Source organism: Tupaia chinensis, unplaced genomic scaffold (genome assembly GCF_000334495.1).
Source record: "Tupaia chinensis unplaced genomic scaffold, TupChi_1.0 Scaffold145741_1, whole genome shotgun sequence".
NCBI classification, from domain to species: domain Eukaryota; kingdom Metazoa; phylum Chordata; class Mammalia; order Scandentia; family Tupaiidae; genus Tupaia; species Tupaia belangeri.
The window spans coordinates 728,078-745,333 of NW_006205599.1; the positions used below are offsets into that span (position 1 = coordinate 728,078).

General features: G+C 44.2%; 1 protein-coding gene across 1 annotated transcript; it reads left to right on the forward strand.

Moving 5' to 3' along the window:
* Window positions 1-246: 246 nt before the first annotated feature.
* Window positions 247-5,203, forward strand: FABP1 (fatty acid binding protein 1). The gene is made up of 4 exons (XM_006168360.3): window positions 247-438; window positions 1,951-2,123; window positions 4,077-4,169; window positions 5,091-5,203. The coding sequence occupies exons 1-4, from the start codon at window positions 372-374 to the stop codon at window positions 5,139-5,141; spliced, it is 384 nt and encodes a 127-aa protein (XP_006168422.1). The 5' UTR covers window positions 247-371; the 3' UTR covers window positions 5,142-5,203.
* The last annotated feature ends 12,053 nt before the right edge of the window (window positions 5,204-17,256 follow it).

Sequence of the window (17,256 nt, forward strand, 5' to 3'; positions counted from 1 at the left end):
ACACATGTACACGTATGCTTGTGTGCATATGTATGTGTGTGTGCCCATCGACAGAAACACACACACTACTTCGTGGATGGTGGCGAGTGTAGGAAGTTACCGTCAAGGCTGCAGGGCCATAGGGCTTTGCATTTGATTGTCATTCATTAATGTTTGCTGAATTCGAACAGACCTCTGCTGCGCCCATCCTGTTTTTTTATTGTTGACCATTGCTCTCAGGAGTTAATGTTTGAACCTGGCCATAAAGGACTGACAACTGCTGACCTATGGCCGGTCTTCGAAGGGGAAGGAGCCCCCTATAAAATAGCCCACAGCGGACAGCCCAGCCACCAGCCTGTGGGTCAGCTGTGGAGAGAATCTCCATCGCCACCATGAACTTCTCCGGCAAGTACCAAGTGCAGAGCCAGGAAAACTTCGAAGCCTTCATGAAGGCAGTCGGTGAGTGCTGGACGGACACCAAGGCTGTTGGTCACAGCAAGAAGGGCCTGGTCTCCCTGGCTGTGGCAGTCAGGGTGTGGATACTGATGAGAAACAAAAGGTTGGGCTCTGTACAAAGGGGGGGGCATTTATGGACTTTCCGGGTCACTTGCAGACTGCTGGGACTCACTGGACATGGCCACCCTCACACAAGTGGAAAGAGTCCCAGGCTAGGACGTGATCTGGACTGAAGCCATGTCTGCTGCACTTCACTGCGTGACCCTGTTTGTTCGTTCACGCGTGCGTGCATTCTAACCGTGGCTTAAGGCCAACCACACTCAGCACTGTGCTGGATAGATGCCAGGGAGAAGGCAACGAGGAGCCACATCCGAGATCACGGTTTAGAGAGAGACGAGGAGAGGAAATACATGTAATAAAAGATCCCGTAAGGTACACAAAGTGCTGACTCTGTGCCAGGCACTGTGCACAGCACTTGATATGCAGTACTGCATTCAGTCCTCTCCCAAAATCTCTGAATGGGGTATCATTACTTACCCATTTTACAGCTGAGGCAACTGAAGCCTGGAAAGGCCATGACCATTTGTCACATGGGTAGAAAAGTGTCTGAGTCAGAGTTGGAAGCAGGGCCTGGTTCCTAGAGACCCTACTTTAAGCCCCTGTGCCTCCCAGAGTCACGCGCCTGGAGGGTGCAGTGTTCTCAGAGGCTCAGTGGTAGGAGCCTGAGGCTGAGAACTAGAAAAGTTCTGAGCAAGTGTCCACTAGGGGACTGAGGGAGGGGAGCGTGCTCCGAGGGGAGAGAGACCTTCCAGCAGAGTGCAGTGTGACAAAGGAGGGTGCAGCAGACAACAAGGGCAGGGGAGGGAGGACCTCAGGGCTGTCCAAGAGCTCGAATCTTCAAGTAGTCAAGTCTTGTCATCTCGATCCTCCTACCTAGGCAAGAGGGTCCTCCACTCCTGCTGTTGTCACACAGGATTTTTGTGAACTTCAGTTCATATACCAGTGCAGACGTGCTCTGAAACCTGTAAAGGTCTATCCAGGGCAAGGGACGCCTGCCACACCACACTCTTGCAGAGCTGAAGGCAGAGCTGGGCCAGCACAGGTTTGTCTGGCACAGCCCTGCTTGTGCATGTGGCCCTGGCTCTCCCATTATTCTCAGGAGTCACCTGGCTTGGAACATAGAGTCTCTGGTCACCCTAGGCATGGAGGATGGCATGCTTCCACTCCAAGAACGAAGTGGTTAAAGGAGAAAGGCATGAGGAAGCAGAGTGAGAAGGGAGCAGGGAGCTCACTACAGGGAAGGCTCTTCAGGCCCAAGGATTGTCCTTCTTATAAACTGGTAGCACGGCAGGCAGGCCAGCCCACTGTCTTCTCCTTTTGGAAGCCAAAACCACTGCTCCCAGCCAGCAGGAAGCTTCGAGACAGAACAGCATCTCCCCCCAAGCTCCAATTTTCTCTTTCTTGGCCTGAAATTCCCACCTCTGCCATCTCTAAACCTCACATGGCTTCCCCCAGGTCTGCCCGATGAGCTCATCCAGAAAGGGAAGGACATCAAGGGAGTGTCGGAAATCGTGCAGAATGGGAAGCACTTCAAGCTCACCATCACCACTGGGTCCAAAGTGATCCAAAACGAGTTCACCTTGGGGGAAGAATGTGAGCTGGAGACCATGACTGGGGAGAAGGTCAAGGTAGGAGGAGCCCTCCAGCCACCCTCTGCTTCTAGAATGTTCCTAGAATTTGGCCCCAGAGTTTTCTCCCTCAAGACTCACACCTCCCAATTCCCACCATGGAAACCCCATCTCTGGGTGGGAGAAGGAGAGACATGAAGACAGCTCTCAGGGAGGCTCTTAGGAACGCTCTTAGGGAAGCCCCTCTCATTTCCCAGGGACTGTCTAGGAGGGCACTCTGGCTTCCCAAAGCTGAGCTCTCCCATGGAGAGGATAAGGGAAGCAACACAGAGCAGGACTGAGTCACAGAGTCTCCTAGGCACAGTCCTCCTGGTTCTCAAAGTCCTTTACTCAGCAGTGGGATGGGTAAGGGGTCAGTGAAAAACCAAGTCCAAAATAAACTGGGCTTTGCTGAGCCCGGAGCTGGTGAGAATGGGGAGAGATGTCTTGAGGGAGAGGCTGGCAACACCAGAACACCAAGCCCCAGGTGGGTGCTCAGACCAAACCCCAGGGGTGGTCACTAAGCTGCTGTCCTCAGCTCCCTCCTCTAAATCCTGGGAGTTGGAAGGTTTCCCAGGTTGAAGGCAGTGGGCAGGGCAGCCTCACTTCTGCTGGGCAGTGGCCCAGGGTGTGCAATGATAGCTAGGGTGTTGGCTGTAAAATGCTCAGCAGGTAATAGGGGAAGCCTTGGCATGGGAGGGCCGCTCTCCCTCCCTCAGAGACATGGCACACCCTAGCATGGCCAACGCCCCTGAGCAGCCCTTCTCGTTCCTCCCCACCCGTACCGTTGTTCATCAGGCCCACATATGTGTCTAGGTGCCTTTTTATTATTTTTTTATTTTTATTTTTTTTAATTATCACAGGGAGCTCATGCTCACCAGAGAAAGAGGGAAAGTGAGAAAGTAACCCTCCCCCTCCAGTGGGGCATGGTCATACCACAATCCCTTCTCCTCCATTTCTACGTCTTGTTGGAATTTGGGGCACGTACTTGCACCCAGCATGCTTTTCACGTTGCTGGAGCTGGGATTCAAACATAAGGGATATAGCTTCCTCTGCCACCAGGCTACGGGGATGGCCCTTGGGTCATTCTTTTCTCATTTCTGCCTCTCCAGATGTAACATTACAGGTCAGGATACATTTTAGGAGGAAAGTCTTCTTGATATGTCCTTGAGAGGGGACAGGCCATCCTGGGTTTTACCACTGGCCTTTTCCAGTTGTCCACTTTGGCGGCAAATCTTTAACCTTGGGCAGTGCCTTCTTCTGCCAAATGGGTTTCTAGCTTACCTCATTTGGGATGTACAAGGCTTGGAAAGGAGGCCACAATAGGAAAGATGAACATTCTGGAAGGACTGACACATTTGTTCTCTCAGCAAAGAGAGTTTTGCCACTGCCTCCATCCATCCTCTTGGAGAATTGAGATGCTACTTTATCATTTGTTTATTTATTTTAATTTTACTAGAGAATGTGTGCACTCACCAAATAGAGACAAAGAGAGAGAAAGGAAGACAGAGAAAAAGTGAGAAGGCATCCCCATGGGGAACGGCCACACTGCAATCCCTTCTCCATTCTCGTCTCAGGATACTGGGCATGTACACACATGAACCTGTGTGTTTTTCAAGCTGCTGGGTCAAGTACTCAAAGCTCACAGTTGGCCCTATAGGATCCAGTCGCCTACTAGGCCACCTGGCTGGCCCTACTCGATTGTATTTTGCCATTTGTATTTGGGACCACTTTAGCTTCCTTCTCTCATTTCTAGAACATATACTACAAATTAAAATTCTGACAAAAGAAGCCTTGACATTTTCTTCAATGTACCTTACTTCTTTTTAAAGCCAAAAAACTGGGGGTTAGGAGTAAGGAAGAAGAAAAGTTTGGTTGTTGTAAGCTGAGACCCATGCAGAGAACCAGCCTCACTAACAAGGGTCTTCCTCCCTCCCCACACCCTCCCTCACTCCCATCCTTCTGTCCCTGCAGACGGTGGTCCAGCTGGAAGGTGAGAATAAACTGGTGACAACATTCAAAAACATCAAATCCGTGACTGAACTCAATGGTGACACACTCACCAGTGTAAGTTGGAGCTCATGGTTCCCAGTGCTTGGGGGGCAGGAGAGGTGAAGGGTGAGGAACAACTTGCACCTTCAGCCCCAGCCCCTGGCTGTTCCTATTGTCCCTATCTGCTATCACTTACTGAGGACAGTTATGGACCAGACAGTTACACACATTATCTCTAATACTCCCAGCCACCCTGAATTTTCTAATGGGGAAAGTGGAAACAGTCCTCTACTAGGGAGTGTGTGAGAAAAACCATGAAATGTGCAGTCCCCAACCTCACTGAGCCTCTCCTACGAAGGAGACAGAGTGAGGGGTTTACTAAGCAGTTTGACTTATCCAAGGTGATCAGCCTATTAGTAGTAGACCTAGGGCTCAGACTCATTAAGCAGCAACCACTGCATTGCTGCTGTCGCTCGGAGCTTCTTTTTCACCCAGACAGCATGTGATGTCATTACAGCTGTCTTATTCAAGAGAACTGGCAGGGACAGAGGAAACATTTCTCAACAGCCTCGGCATTGGTGCATCCAATGTCTTTATTCAAATCAAGGCGTTAGGAGGAAAATTCCACCCTACCCACCATATTCCAGGCCTAGGTGATTACATGTGTATGTATCCTGGTCTTCCACGTGTACTCGGTACATAGTAGGTCCTCAATGAAAATGTAAGAAATTGGGTTAGATTGGGCTGGTTTGGATGGTCTTGCTATAACAGCCATGGATGTACAAAGGAATTTAATAAAAGGCAGGGTGACTTGCCATATGAGGAAGTGAGTGAATTTTAGAAAAATAGTCCTACAGGGAAAAAAAAAAAAGAAGAAGAATCTTTGCATTGTTTCATGTATACATATATTTGGGGCTATTTTGTAGGCTTAACTTTTTTTTTTTTTCGTAATTCAACATTGGATGAGCATTTTATGATTTCTTTTTTGACTTTCAGACCATGACTCTGGGCAACATTGTCTTCAAGAGAATCAGCAAGAGAATTTAGACAAGTCTGCATTTTATATTTTATTGTGTAAAATTAATGTAATAAACTTTGTTTTAAAAAAATCTGTTCTTCTCCATGACCTCTCCTTGGCGATGCTGTTAGTATTAGTGGGTACTGATCATCTATTTTATTTCCTTTTCATTTGTCAGAGAGCATGTGTGAAAGAGAGACAGAGAGGAAAGCACTCCCTGGTAGGGCATGTCTCGCCACAATCCCTTTTCCTCCATTTCTCCTTCCTGTCAGGACTTGGAGCGTGCACACCCACCCAGCATGTTTTTCAAGCTGTCAGGGCCTGGATTTGAGTGGCATGATTGGCCATGTGGGATCTGGCTCCTTTAACCACCTGGCCACAGGGCCAGCCCTCAACTGTGTTTTCTTAAGCCTTGATAACCTACACATTCCTCCAAGTCAGGGATGAAGGGCAATTCTTACCCTGAGCATGGGCCTCAGGCTACCCACTCAGGTGTCCCCATGAGCAGCATCGGGTGTGGCTGGATCTGTAGGGCGGCCCTGCAATGCCCTTTCACAATCAGCCACATGGGCAGGGAGCTGGAAGAAGAGGGTGTTCTGTGGGCTGCCCTTGAGGGGCTGCCCCAGGGAACTGCAGGGATGCTGGACAGGCAGAGGGGACAGGAATGCTGGACAGGCAGAGGAGAGTCTTGCCCACGACTTCAGCCATGGTGGCCTACCACATGGATGGGCACCACAGGTCAAGCACTGGCCCACAGAGGGACAGCTGTCCTCCTATGGGAGGGCTCAGTGAGGGGCTTGATGAAGGGTACCAAAAGCAGGCAGGTGGGCGTTCCTTCCATGCCATAGGCAGAGGCAGAATGGAGGAGTAGGGGAAAGACCCCTGACTACTACCTGTGCCAGACTGGTAGATACTTGTTAGGGTTGAATTGCACTTCCCCAAATTCTTGTGTTGAAGTCCTAACCTCCGCTACCTCAGAATGCGACCTCACTTAGAAATAAGATTGTTGCAGATGCAATTATTCAAAACAAGATCTACTGGAGTAGGGCGGGTCCCTAACCCAGTATGGCTGCTGTCCTTACAAAAAAGGTGAAATCTGGGCATGGAGACCCCCACATGGGGAGTATGCACATGAAGATAAGAGCTTTTTTTTTCTTCTTTTTAGCTTTACCACTTGCTAGAGAGAGACAGAAAGAGAAAGGTAGAGAGGGTGAGAAATCACCCCCCAGAGGCAAGGCCAAGCCACAACCCCTTTTCCTCCATTTTCCTCTTAGGATTTCGGGTATGCACACGCACAGCCCAATGGGTTTTCAAGCCACCTTGTCCCAGACTCGAACCATTAAGATGGCCATGTGGGATCCAGTGCCTTAACCTCCACACCAATAGGAGTGTTGTTGCCACAAGCCAGGGGCCATCTAAAGCTAGGAGACCTGGTATAGTTGGTTCTCTACCTGCTTCAGAGGGAGCCTGGCCCTGCCATCACCTTGATCTCGGATGTCCAGCACCCAGAATTGTGAGCTAATAACTCCCTGCAGTTTGAGCCACCCCTTGTGGTATAACGGCTCCTGCAGCCCAGTGTTCGCATCCCTCACCCAGAGAGCTGGCACTTCATGCTAAATGACTGAGTCCATCACAGCTGCCCCTCTCTCTTCCATTTCTAGGGTTGAAGCCCCATCACTCGTTCCTTGATTGTTTCACAGGCCACCTAGGGCACCGTCCTGCCCCCTCTCCTACCTGCAAACCTCCACCCTGACAGTGCCGTCTTCCTCAAACGTGACACTGCGCACACTGCTTCCCACTTCACTGCCCAGCGCATGAGAGTCCGGTTCCTAACCTGGCACCCAAGTCTCCACAGCAGGTGTCAGCAAAGGGCTTCTGTAAAGACCCAGAAGGTGAGTATTTTCAGCTTGGTACATCATTTGGTCAAAATGATCCCTATCTCCATTATTGCACGACGAAGCCACAGGTGTAGAGGTATCCCAGCCAAACTTCATTGTGGGCACTGCAGCTTGAATTTCACGTCATTGTTATACATTATAAAACATTACTCTTCATTTGTTCCAACCATTTAAACATGTAGAAATCATTCTTTACCTATCGCACTATACGAAACAGGAGACAAGACCCAATCTCAGAGGTACAAGTAAGAGAGTCTTTGTGCAATGATGAGCTCACACAGGAGGCCCAGGTTTGGTTTGTGGACTAGCTTAGACAGTCTGGGTGCAGTAGTACATGTCTGTAATCCTAGTGAACTAGGAGTCTGGGACAGGAAGAATTGTGATGGGGCAAGATCCTGTCGAAAGACCTGTCTTTCTTTTTATTTCTTTTCCTTTCTCCTTCCACCACTCCCAAAGGTGCATGTCATGAGCTTACCAGAGAAAGAGAGATAGATAGAGAGAGAGCTATCTCTCCAGCTCCTCAATGAGGCGTGGTCACACTGCAAAACCTTTTCCATCTCTTAATACTGTCCAGATTTGGAGCAGGTGTGCACACACCTGGCATGTTTTTCAAGCTGCTAGGGCGGAGATTTAGACCATGGCTGGTCATGTGAGACCCAGCTCTCTTAACTCCTGCACCACAGGGCTATGCCTCTTTGCATAATTTAAGTGCCACCTCCTTAACTCAAACTGGCTCAGCTGAAAGTATTCTTTCCCTGTCACTGGAATTTAATCTACACGAATCTTTTGGAAAGCAGTTCCTCCTGCTTTGCACATGCTTTCTCCATGTGTTTGCTCTCTTTCTCCCCCTTGACATGGAAGAGAAAAAAGAGATTCACTATTTGGGGGAGTAAGGCAAACTGAAGGAAAGAATGTTAGTACCTCAGGAAGAACTCAGAATCAAGAGTTAAGGAAAAGGAAAACCATAGCACACTACAATATACCATTCAAAAAAAAAAAATTCCAGGTGAATTAGAGAGCTACATAAATATGAAACGTTAGGAGAAGGGATGTAAGTGAGATACTACTTCAAAAATAAATCCATTAAAAAGTGAAAAGATCAGTAACACCGAGGGTTCGCAAAGATGTGATGCATGGCTTTATCTTCTTTGGTGGAGATACAAGCTAGTGAAGCTTATATAGAGGACCATTCATACATTTCTTAAAACTTGCTAGAGGGCACATGCTGTTTCTGAAGAAAGACAGAGGGAGAGAGAGAGAGAAGAAAAATGAAAAAGCACCCCTCCCCTCCCAGGGGGATAGGCATGCCACAGTCCCTTCTTTACTCTCCTGGGACTTGGGGCATGCACTCACACCTGGCATGGCTGTTAAGCCTCTGGGTCTGGAACTTGAATTGTACTGTTAACCTTGTGGGATTCAGTCGCCTTACCCACCACATCACCAATCTTTTTATTTTAAGTGTATTCATAGTTTCTTTTAAGAGACAGAGAGACAGGGAACTCTAACAGGGCCCAATGCTACAGTCCATCCCCAGCTTCAGACAGCCCGGAATCATGGACACCCATATACCTCGCTATACTTAAGAAGGACTCTGGTCACAAACCCAGAACTTCCGCGTGGGTCAACCTCACAGAGCTTTGCATTTTACCACCATGTTCCCATCTGACCCCACTCATTAGTATTATTACTGTGAAATCCCTCATGCCCAGCAATGCTGCTGTTGCAATTGCCCTGGAGGCGTTCATGCACGTGCACAAAGGAGCATCTAAAGGGTGCAATAGCCCAAACTGGGAGCAAACGCTTCTCGGCAAAAAGAAGTTAGATAAACTGGTACAGCCATACTCTGAAACTATCTGTGAGAGATGATATGAATGAAGTAGATCGACGTGACTGATATAGAAATATCTACAAATACTACAAAGCACTTTGTAAAACAGCAACTTGCAGAACAATATACATAATAGAATATCGTTTGTGTAAATTTTGTTAAAATATCAAACCAAACTATCTTTTTATATAGGTATGTGAATACACAGAAAAAGAAAAGTCTAGGTGGTTCAAATACCAGATAATAGTCATTATTCTGGGTAGAAACAGAATTGGATGGAAGGTCAAAAGACCTTTTGGGGGACCAGCAGTTAGCATATTGGCTATGTTGCTGGACTCCCACGTAGTCGACCATGGTTTGAGTCCCGGACCCGGTGGCTTAAACTCACGCCGGGCGCGTGTGCGTGCGTACCCAAGATCCCAAGAGGAGAATGGAGGAGAAGGGATTGTGGCGTGGCCATCCCCCCTGGGGGATGATTTCCTGCTTTCTGTCTCTCTGTCTCTCTCTGTCTGTCTGGCAAGCGCACACGCCCTATAGCAAAAACCTCTCAAAAAAAAAAAAATAAGACCTTTTTGTATCTTACCTTACTTGAATATTTTCTAAGAAAATTATTTTGTAGAGCTATCTTTTTAAATAAGCAGTTATGTTTTTAATGACCAGGTGACTTAAAGTAAAAATAGTGCCTTTGTGGGGTCAGTGGGTGGCATAGAGGTTAAGGGAGCTGGATCCCGCATGGCCAACTGCATGGTTCGTCTCAGATGCAGCATCTTGAGAACACACAAGGTGTGAATGCCTGCATGCCCAAAATTCCAAGAGGAAAGTGGAGGGGACTCTTGTAGTGCAGCCTTCCCCTCCCAGACAGAGTGATTTCATGTTTCCTCTTTCTCTCTCTCCCTCTGTCTGCCCTGGAAAACACATATGCCTTATAGTAAAACTAAAACTAATAATAATAATAACCTTTCTTTAGAGTGGGCTTGAAGACATGGTTCTAGATTTTTGGACCTCTGTTTTCTCACCTGTAAAATGGGCAATACAATACCTTCTCTTGTGGCTCTCGTGAGGAGCCTATGAATAATGCAAACAAAATAAAACGTGTTATTACCATTCTCAGATTCCCCAGGGAACATCAGTTGGGTATGGTATTCAGACCATTAATAGAAACTTTATCATACTCAGAGAAATTAACTTTTGAGAGCCCATGTCAAACCATGGTGTGGAGGTTAAAGAAGCAGGATCTCACAAGTCCCAGACCCAGTGACTTGAAAAACATGCCAAGCACGTGTGTGTGTGTGTGCCCAAAATCTGGAGAGGAGAAATGGAGGGCTTGCAGTATGGCCATTCCCCCCAACACCCCTTGGGGGGCGTTCTCAATTTCTCTCTTTCTATGTCTCTCTCTGGTGAGTACACATACCCTGTAGCAAAAAAAAAAAAAAAAAAGTCTTCTCAACAGAGCCTCTAAGGATCTGACAAAAACCCCAAGGTCCCTTTCCAACATGGGAATAGCTCTGAGTTTTGGATAACATTGTTTGTATGTTTCTGCCGGAAAAGGAGAATTCGTTTCCAATGCTGAATTTAGATTTGTACAGGTACCCAAAGAACTTTGGGCCTAAAGCCTGCTTTAAATAAATTGAATGAACAGCTGTTGAGGGTATCAGCTATTTTTACCCTGACCCTCCCTACGACTCCTTCAGAACATGCCTGCTCCTCCTTCTTCCTGTCCTGTGGGCACTCCATCAACAGAGAGCACTCTTCCCCTGTGAGTGCTACAGGGAAACAGCCAGTTGGAGTGTCTATGGCCACACAAAAAGCAGTTTTGTTTTTTTTTTAATTGCCATTAGGGTAAAGAGATTTTTGGGGTGAAAGTCTTTGACCTAGTCCATAGTCAATCTTCTGAGCATTTTTCCTGTATATATTAGAGGTTGTTGACCACCCCATGATTTTTCAGCACAATAATTCTCCCTTATCCATGACCAATAGTTCCAAGACTCCCAGTGGAGTCCTGAAACTGAAGAAAGCACTGAATCCCTGTAGGTACTATGTTTTTTGTTTGTTTGTTTGTTTGTTTGTTTTTGGAGAGATTTTCACTGTAGGGCGTGTGCGCTCGCCAGACAGAGAGAGACATAGAGACAGAAAGCGAGAAATCACCCCCCAGGGAGGATGGTCACGCCGCAATCCCTTCTCCTCCATTCTCCTCTCGGGATCTTGGGCACGCACGCACACGCGCCCAGCGTGAGTTTTAAGCCACCGGGTCCGGGACACGAACTGCGGTCGACTACGTGGGAGTCCAGCGACATAGCCATTACGCCAACTGCTGGTTCCCGGTACTATGTTTTTTTCAAAATGATAATCAAGAAGACTACTGGGACCAGCAGTTGGCATAATGGCTATGTCTCTGGACTCCCATGTAGTTGACCGCGGGGGCAGGGGGCACATAATGAGAGCTTTTGAGGCTATTCAGAACAACAATTTAAAATGTATGAATTGTTTATTTCTGGAATTTTGTATTTACTATTTTGAGATTGTGAGGGCTCTCCCGCAGACCCCAGTGCTAGTCAGGACAGAAAACCTCCAGGGTTCTCCACCACTGCCTAGGTTGAGCCTCTAGGTTCAGCTTCAGGGCTGGGAAGCCCCTGGACCCCCACCCCCCCCACTCCCCAGCCAGTACACCCCAGTGCTAGTCAGGAACGCAAGTGTCTCCCTCTTGTTCTGCCTTGTCCCTTCCAACTTTTCTCTCTCTCTCTCTCTCTCTCTCTCTCTCTCTCTCTCAAAAAAAAAAAAAAGAAAGAAAGAAAAGAAAAAAGAAACCTGCTTTCCGCCCTGCTTTGTGCCTTTCTCGAGTTAATTTATCTCTTCTTCCCTCACCTAGGACAGAAAGCCTCCAGGGTTCTCCACCTCTGCCTGAGTGGGACTTCACGTGGTGCGATTTTCCATTTTTAACCCAATTTCACTCTCTGCGACATAATTTTTGATTTTTCCCTCTTGGAGTATTTTCCTTTTTTTTATTTGATGCATCTTTTCTTTCTATTTCCTACTTTTTTTTCTTTTACCTTACTCTCCTGTTTTACTGTTCAGCCCTTACTCACTGCCTAGAGACAACTAGGTGCATAGTATCTAAATTCTGAAAATTGTGCATTTTAGAGAATACTTTGCACCTCACTGTAGTGGTTGCAAAAATAGTGAAATTTTCCTTCATAAATCCAATTGCAAAATTTCTCCTGTTTTTCCCACACTGGAGAAAGCAGTGGAAGGGAGAAAATAGCACTAAATTATTTCACAGTAAGGGAAACACACAAGCTCATAGTCACATAATCCTTCTCCAACAAGTTAGGCAAAAGTGAATACATTACCAAATGACTAAATATCAGAGAAAAGCTTCAAGGATGAGAGAATCAAGTAATACATCTCCAGCAAGAAAACACTGTAACTTATCTCCAAATAAGGAAATATTAGAGGATATTACCAAAATGTCAGAGAAATAATTTAGAATATTTATGTTAACAAAATTATACGAGATGCAAGAGAAAAGAGACACTGAGCTCCAAGAAATGAGGAAATCCTTCCACAATATGAAAGAAGAATCGGATACCATAGAAAAGAATCAAACGAAACTATTAGATATGAAGGCTATAATACAGGAAATCAAAACCTCTATTGAAAGTATTAAAAGCAGGTTATACCATGGCAGAAGATCAAATTTTGGAAGTAAAAGACAAAATTCTAACCTAAAAGAAAAAAGATCAAAAATACTCAGAAAACAGCCAAGAAAACTGAGCATAATATACAAGAAATGCTAGATACCATGAAATGCCCAAATATTCAAATAAGTGGTATCCCAGAAGGTGAAGAATCTAATAAGGGCATGGATAATCTATTCCACAAAATCCTGGAAGAAAACTTTTCAAGTCTAGAGAGGCATTCAAACATCCAGGCCCAAGGAATACAAAGAACCCCAGATAGAACTGATCCAAGGAGATCTTTTCCACTGCATATTATAGCTAGATTGACCAAAACAACAGACAAAGACAAGATACTAAGATTGAAAAGAGAGAAATGTCAAATCACCTACAAAGGCTATCCCATCAGGCTAACACCAGATCTCTCATGGGATACAATGCAAGCAAAGAAAGAAAGGGGAAATATATTCAAAGTGTTAAAGGAAAAACAATTTCAACCAAGAATACTTTGCCTGGCAAGATTATCCTTCATACAGGAAAAGAAAATAAAAATGTTCTCAGATAAACAAAACCTGATAGAATTTACCAACTTCAGACCAGCTCTTCAAGAAATTCTGAAAGGAGTACTATACCAAGAAAACTAAAGAGAGACAGACAGCAAGAGAACAAAAGAAAACCAAGAATATAGCCAACTTAACGTTAGGGACAAGTCTGGAAATATCGATAATAACATTGAATGTTAATGGATTAAATTTTCCTATCAAGAGACACAGACTGGCTGAATGGATTAAAAATCAGAAACTCTCCATCTGCTGCCTGCAAGAAACCCATCTCTTGGATAAAGACATACACAGACTAAAAGTGAAGGACTGGAAAAAGGTATTCCATGCAAATGGAAACCAGAAAAGAGTGGGAGTTGCTATATTGATTTCAGACTAAATAGACTTTAAGACAAAAACTGTAAGAAGAGACAAAGAAGGGCATTATATAGTAGTAAAAGGAATAATTCACCAAGAAAATATAATGCTCATAAATATCTATGCACTGATCTTAGGAGCACCCAAATGTGTAAAGGAAAGACTGTGAGATCTAAAAGGAGAGATAGACTGCAACACAATAATTGTTGGAGATCTCAGCACCCCATTATCTCCTTTAGACAGGTCAATGAGACAAAAAATAAGCAAAGAGATCCAGGACCTAAATGATACCATAAATCAGAGGGACTTGATAGACATCTATAGAACTTTCCACCCAAAAACCACAAAATATACATTTTTCTCAGCCTTGCATGGTACTTTCTCAAAGATTGACCACATGATAAGGCACAAAACCAGTCTTTACAGATTCAAAGGCATATAAACTATATTCAGCATCTTCTCCAACCATGATGGTATTAAACTTGATATTAATCTCAGGGAAAAACACTCAAAAATACACAAATACACTGAAACTAAATAACCTACTTCTGAATGACATCATGACTATGGAAGAGATTAAGACTGAAATCAAAAGATTCATGGAAACAAAAGAAAATGAGTACACAAGTTTCCATAATTTATGGGGCAAGGCAAAAGCAGTCATAAGAGGAAAGTTCTTAGTGCACACAAGAAAAAGATGGAAAGGTGGCAAAAGGACCACTGAACATCATGCTTCAGGGAATAGAAAAAACAACAAACAAAAAAAGCCAAAAAATCTTAGGAGAAAAGAAATAATAAAGACTCGAGCAGAAATAAATGAAATAGAAAATAAGCAAATTATATAGAAAATAAATTAAAGCAAAAGCTGGTTCTTTGAAAAGATAAACAAGACTGACACACCACTAGCTAGACTAATTAAGAAGAAAAGAGAAAGGAACCAGATACATCAAATTCACAATGAATCAGGCACCATTACAACAGACATAACAGAAATACCAAACGTCATTAGAGGATACTATGAGCAACAAACAAGAAAACATGCATAAGATGGACAAATTCCTGGAAACGTATAATCTACCAAGATTGACTCAAGAGAACGTTGAAAGCCTGAATAGACCTGTAACAAGCAATGAAATTGAAAAAGTAATAAATAACTTCCAACAAAGAAAAGTCCAGGTCCCAATGGCTTCATTGCTGAATTTTTAAAAACTTTTAAAACTTTTAACCCTCATCCTACTCACACTGTTTCTAGAGATCCAAAAGGAAGGAACCCTTCCAAACTCATTCTATGAAGCCTCCATTACCCTCATTCCCAAAACAGATAAGGATACAACAAAAAAAGGAAAACTACAGACCTATATCTCTGATGAATATAGATGCAAAAATTCTCAACAAGATACTCGCTAACCATATTCAACAGCATATAAAGGTTATTCATCATGACCAGGTAGGCTTTATTCCAGGGATGCAAGGGTGGTTCAGCATATGCAAAATCATAAATGTACTACATCATATTAACAGAAAGAAAGATTAAAAACCATATGATCATTTCAATTGATGTGGAAAAAACATTTGACAAAATACAACATCCTTTCATGATTAAGATGCTCAGTAAAATTGGCATAGAAAGATCATTTCTCAGCATAATAAAAGCCATCTATGAAAAACCTAAAGCAGGGACCAGCAGTTAGCATAATGGCTATGTCGCTGGACTCCCACGTAGTCAACCACAGTTCGTGTCCCGGACCCGGTGGCTTAAAACTCATGCTGGGCGCATGTGCATGTGTGCCCAAAATCCCGAGAGGAGAATGGAGGAGAAGGGATTGTGGCATGGCCATCCCCCCTGGGAAGTGATTTCTCATTTTCTGTCTCTCTGTCTCTCTCTGTCTGTCTGGCGAGCGCACGCGCCCTATGGCAAAAACTTCTCAAAAAAAAAAAAAAAAACCTATAGCTAACATTATACTGAATGGGGAAAAGCTTAAAGCTTTTCCACTAAAAACTGATAGAAGACAAGGCTTCCCACTTTCTCCGCTCCTACTCAATACAGTACTGAAAGTCTTAGCCAATGCCATCAGACAAGAGAAGGAAATAAAAGGCATTCCAATAGCAAAAGAAGAACTGAAATTATCTGTTTGCAGATGACATGATTGTACACATAGAAGACCCAATGGTATCCATGAAAAAATAAAACTCCTCGAAATAATAAATGCATACAGTATAGTGGCAGGATACAAAATTAACTTAGAAAAATCTATAGCATTCCTATATACAACCAACAAACAGAAAGAGATAGAACTAGAGAAAGTAATCCCATTTACCATACCCACAAGAAGTATAAAATGCTTACGGATAAAACTAACCAAGGAAGTCAAAGGCCTCTACAAAAAAAAAAAAAACCCTATGGAAATCTTACAAAGGAAATCAAAAAGGACACAAAAAAGTGGAAGGACATCCCATGCTCCTGGATTGACAGAATTAATATAATCAAAATGGCAATCTTACCCAAATTAATCTACATATTTAATGCAATTTGTATAAAATTACCAGAGACATTCTTCACAAATCTAGAAAAGACAAAGAATTTGTCTGGAATCATAAAAAGACCCTGTATGGTCAAAGCAACCCTACACAAAAAGAGTGGAGTGGGTGGCATCTCACTTCCCAACCCCAAAATATATTACAAAGCTGTAATAATCAAAACAGCATGGTATTGGCACAAAAACAGACAGGAGGACCAATGGAACAGAGTAGAGACCCCAGAAATAAAACCCCAGAAATAAACCCCAAACCATACAGCCAACTGACCTTTGACAAAGGGTACCAGTCAATCCAGTGGGAAAAGGGAAGCTTCTTTAGCAAATGATGCTGGAAAAACAGGGTAACCACCTGCAGAAAGATGAATCTGAACCCCTATTTGTCACCATTAACAGAAATAAACTCAAAGTGGATCGAAGATCTAAACCTAAGATTGCAAACTATAAAACTAGTGGTGGAAGGGACCAGCAGTTAGCACAATGGCTATGTCACTGGACTCATATGTAGTAGACCGCGGCTTAAATTCATGCCGGGTGCATGTGCATGCATGCCCAAGATCCAAAAAGGAGAATGGAGGAGAAGGGATTGTGGCATGACCATCCCCCCTGGGGGGTTATTTCTCACTTTCTGTCTCTCTGTCTCTCTCTCTCTGTCTTTCTGGCGAGTGCACATGCCCTATAGCAAAAACCTCTCCAAAAAAAAAGAAAAAAATAAAAAACTAGTGGTGGAAAACAATGGGGAAACTCTACAAGACATTGAGATAGGCAAAGACTTCTTAAGCAAGACCCCCCAAAACACAGGCAATAATCCCCCAAATAGACAGGTGGTATTACATCAGATTAAGAAGTTTCTGCACAGCAAAGGACACTGGAATTAGTGTAAACCGACAACCCTCGGAATGGGAGAGAATTTTTGTTAACTGCCTCAGATAAGGGACTGATAACCAGAATACACAGGGAACTCAAGCAGTTTATGTGGGGAAAAAGAAAAAAGATTAATCCAATTAAAATTGGGAAAATGAGCTGAATAAACAACTCTCTAAGGAAGACATATGAACAGACAAAAAACATATCAAGAAATGTGCAACATCCCTCATCATAAGGGAGATGCAGATCAAATCCACAATGAGATACCACCTAACCCCAGTCAGAATGGTGAAGATTTAAAAAAAAAAAAAATGATAAGTGCGGGAGGGGATGTGGTGAAAGGAGAACACACTTACACTGTTGCTGGGAATATAAATTGGTTCAGCCTCTGTGGAAAACAATTTGGAGGTTCCTCAAAGACCTTCA

Excerpts from the sequence above, each read along its gene's own strand:
- FABP1 (XM_006168360.3), top strand. The coding sequence starts at position 372 with ATGAACTTCTCCGGCAAGTACCAAGTGCAGAGCCAGGAAAACTTCGAA. Across the intron at positions 439-1,950 it reads AGCCTTCATGAAGGCAGTCG|GTCTGCCCGATGAGCTCATC; the intron begins GTGAGTGCTGGA and ends GGCTTCCCCCAG. Across the intron at positions 2,124-4,076 it reads TGACTGGGGAGAAGGTCAAG|ACGGTGGTCCAGCTGGAAGG; the intron begins GTAGGAGGAGCC and ends CTGTCCCTGCAG.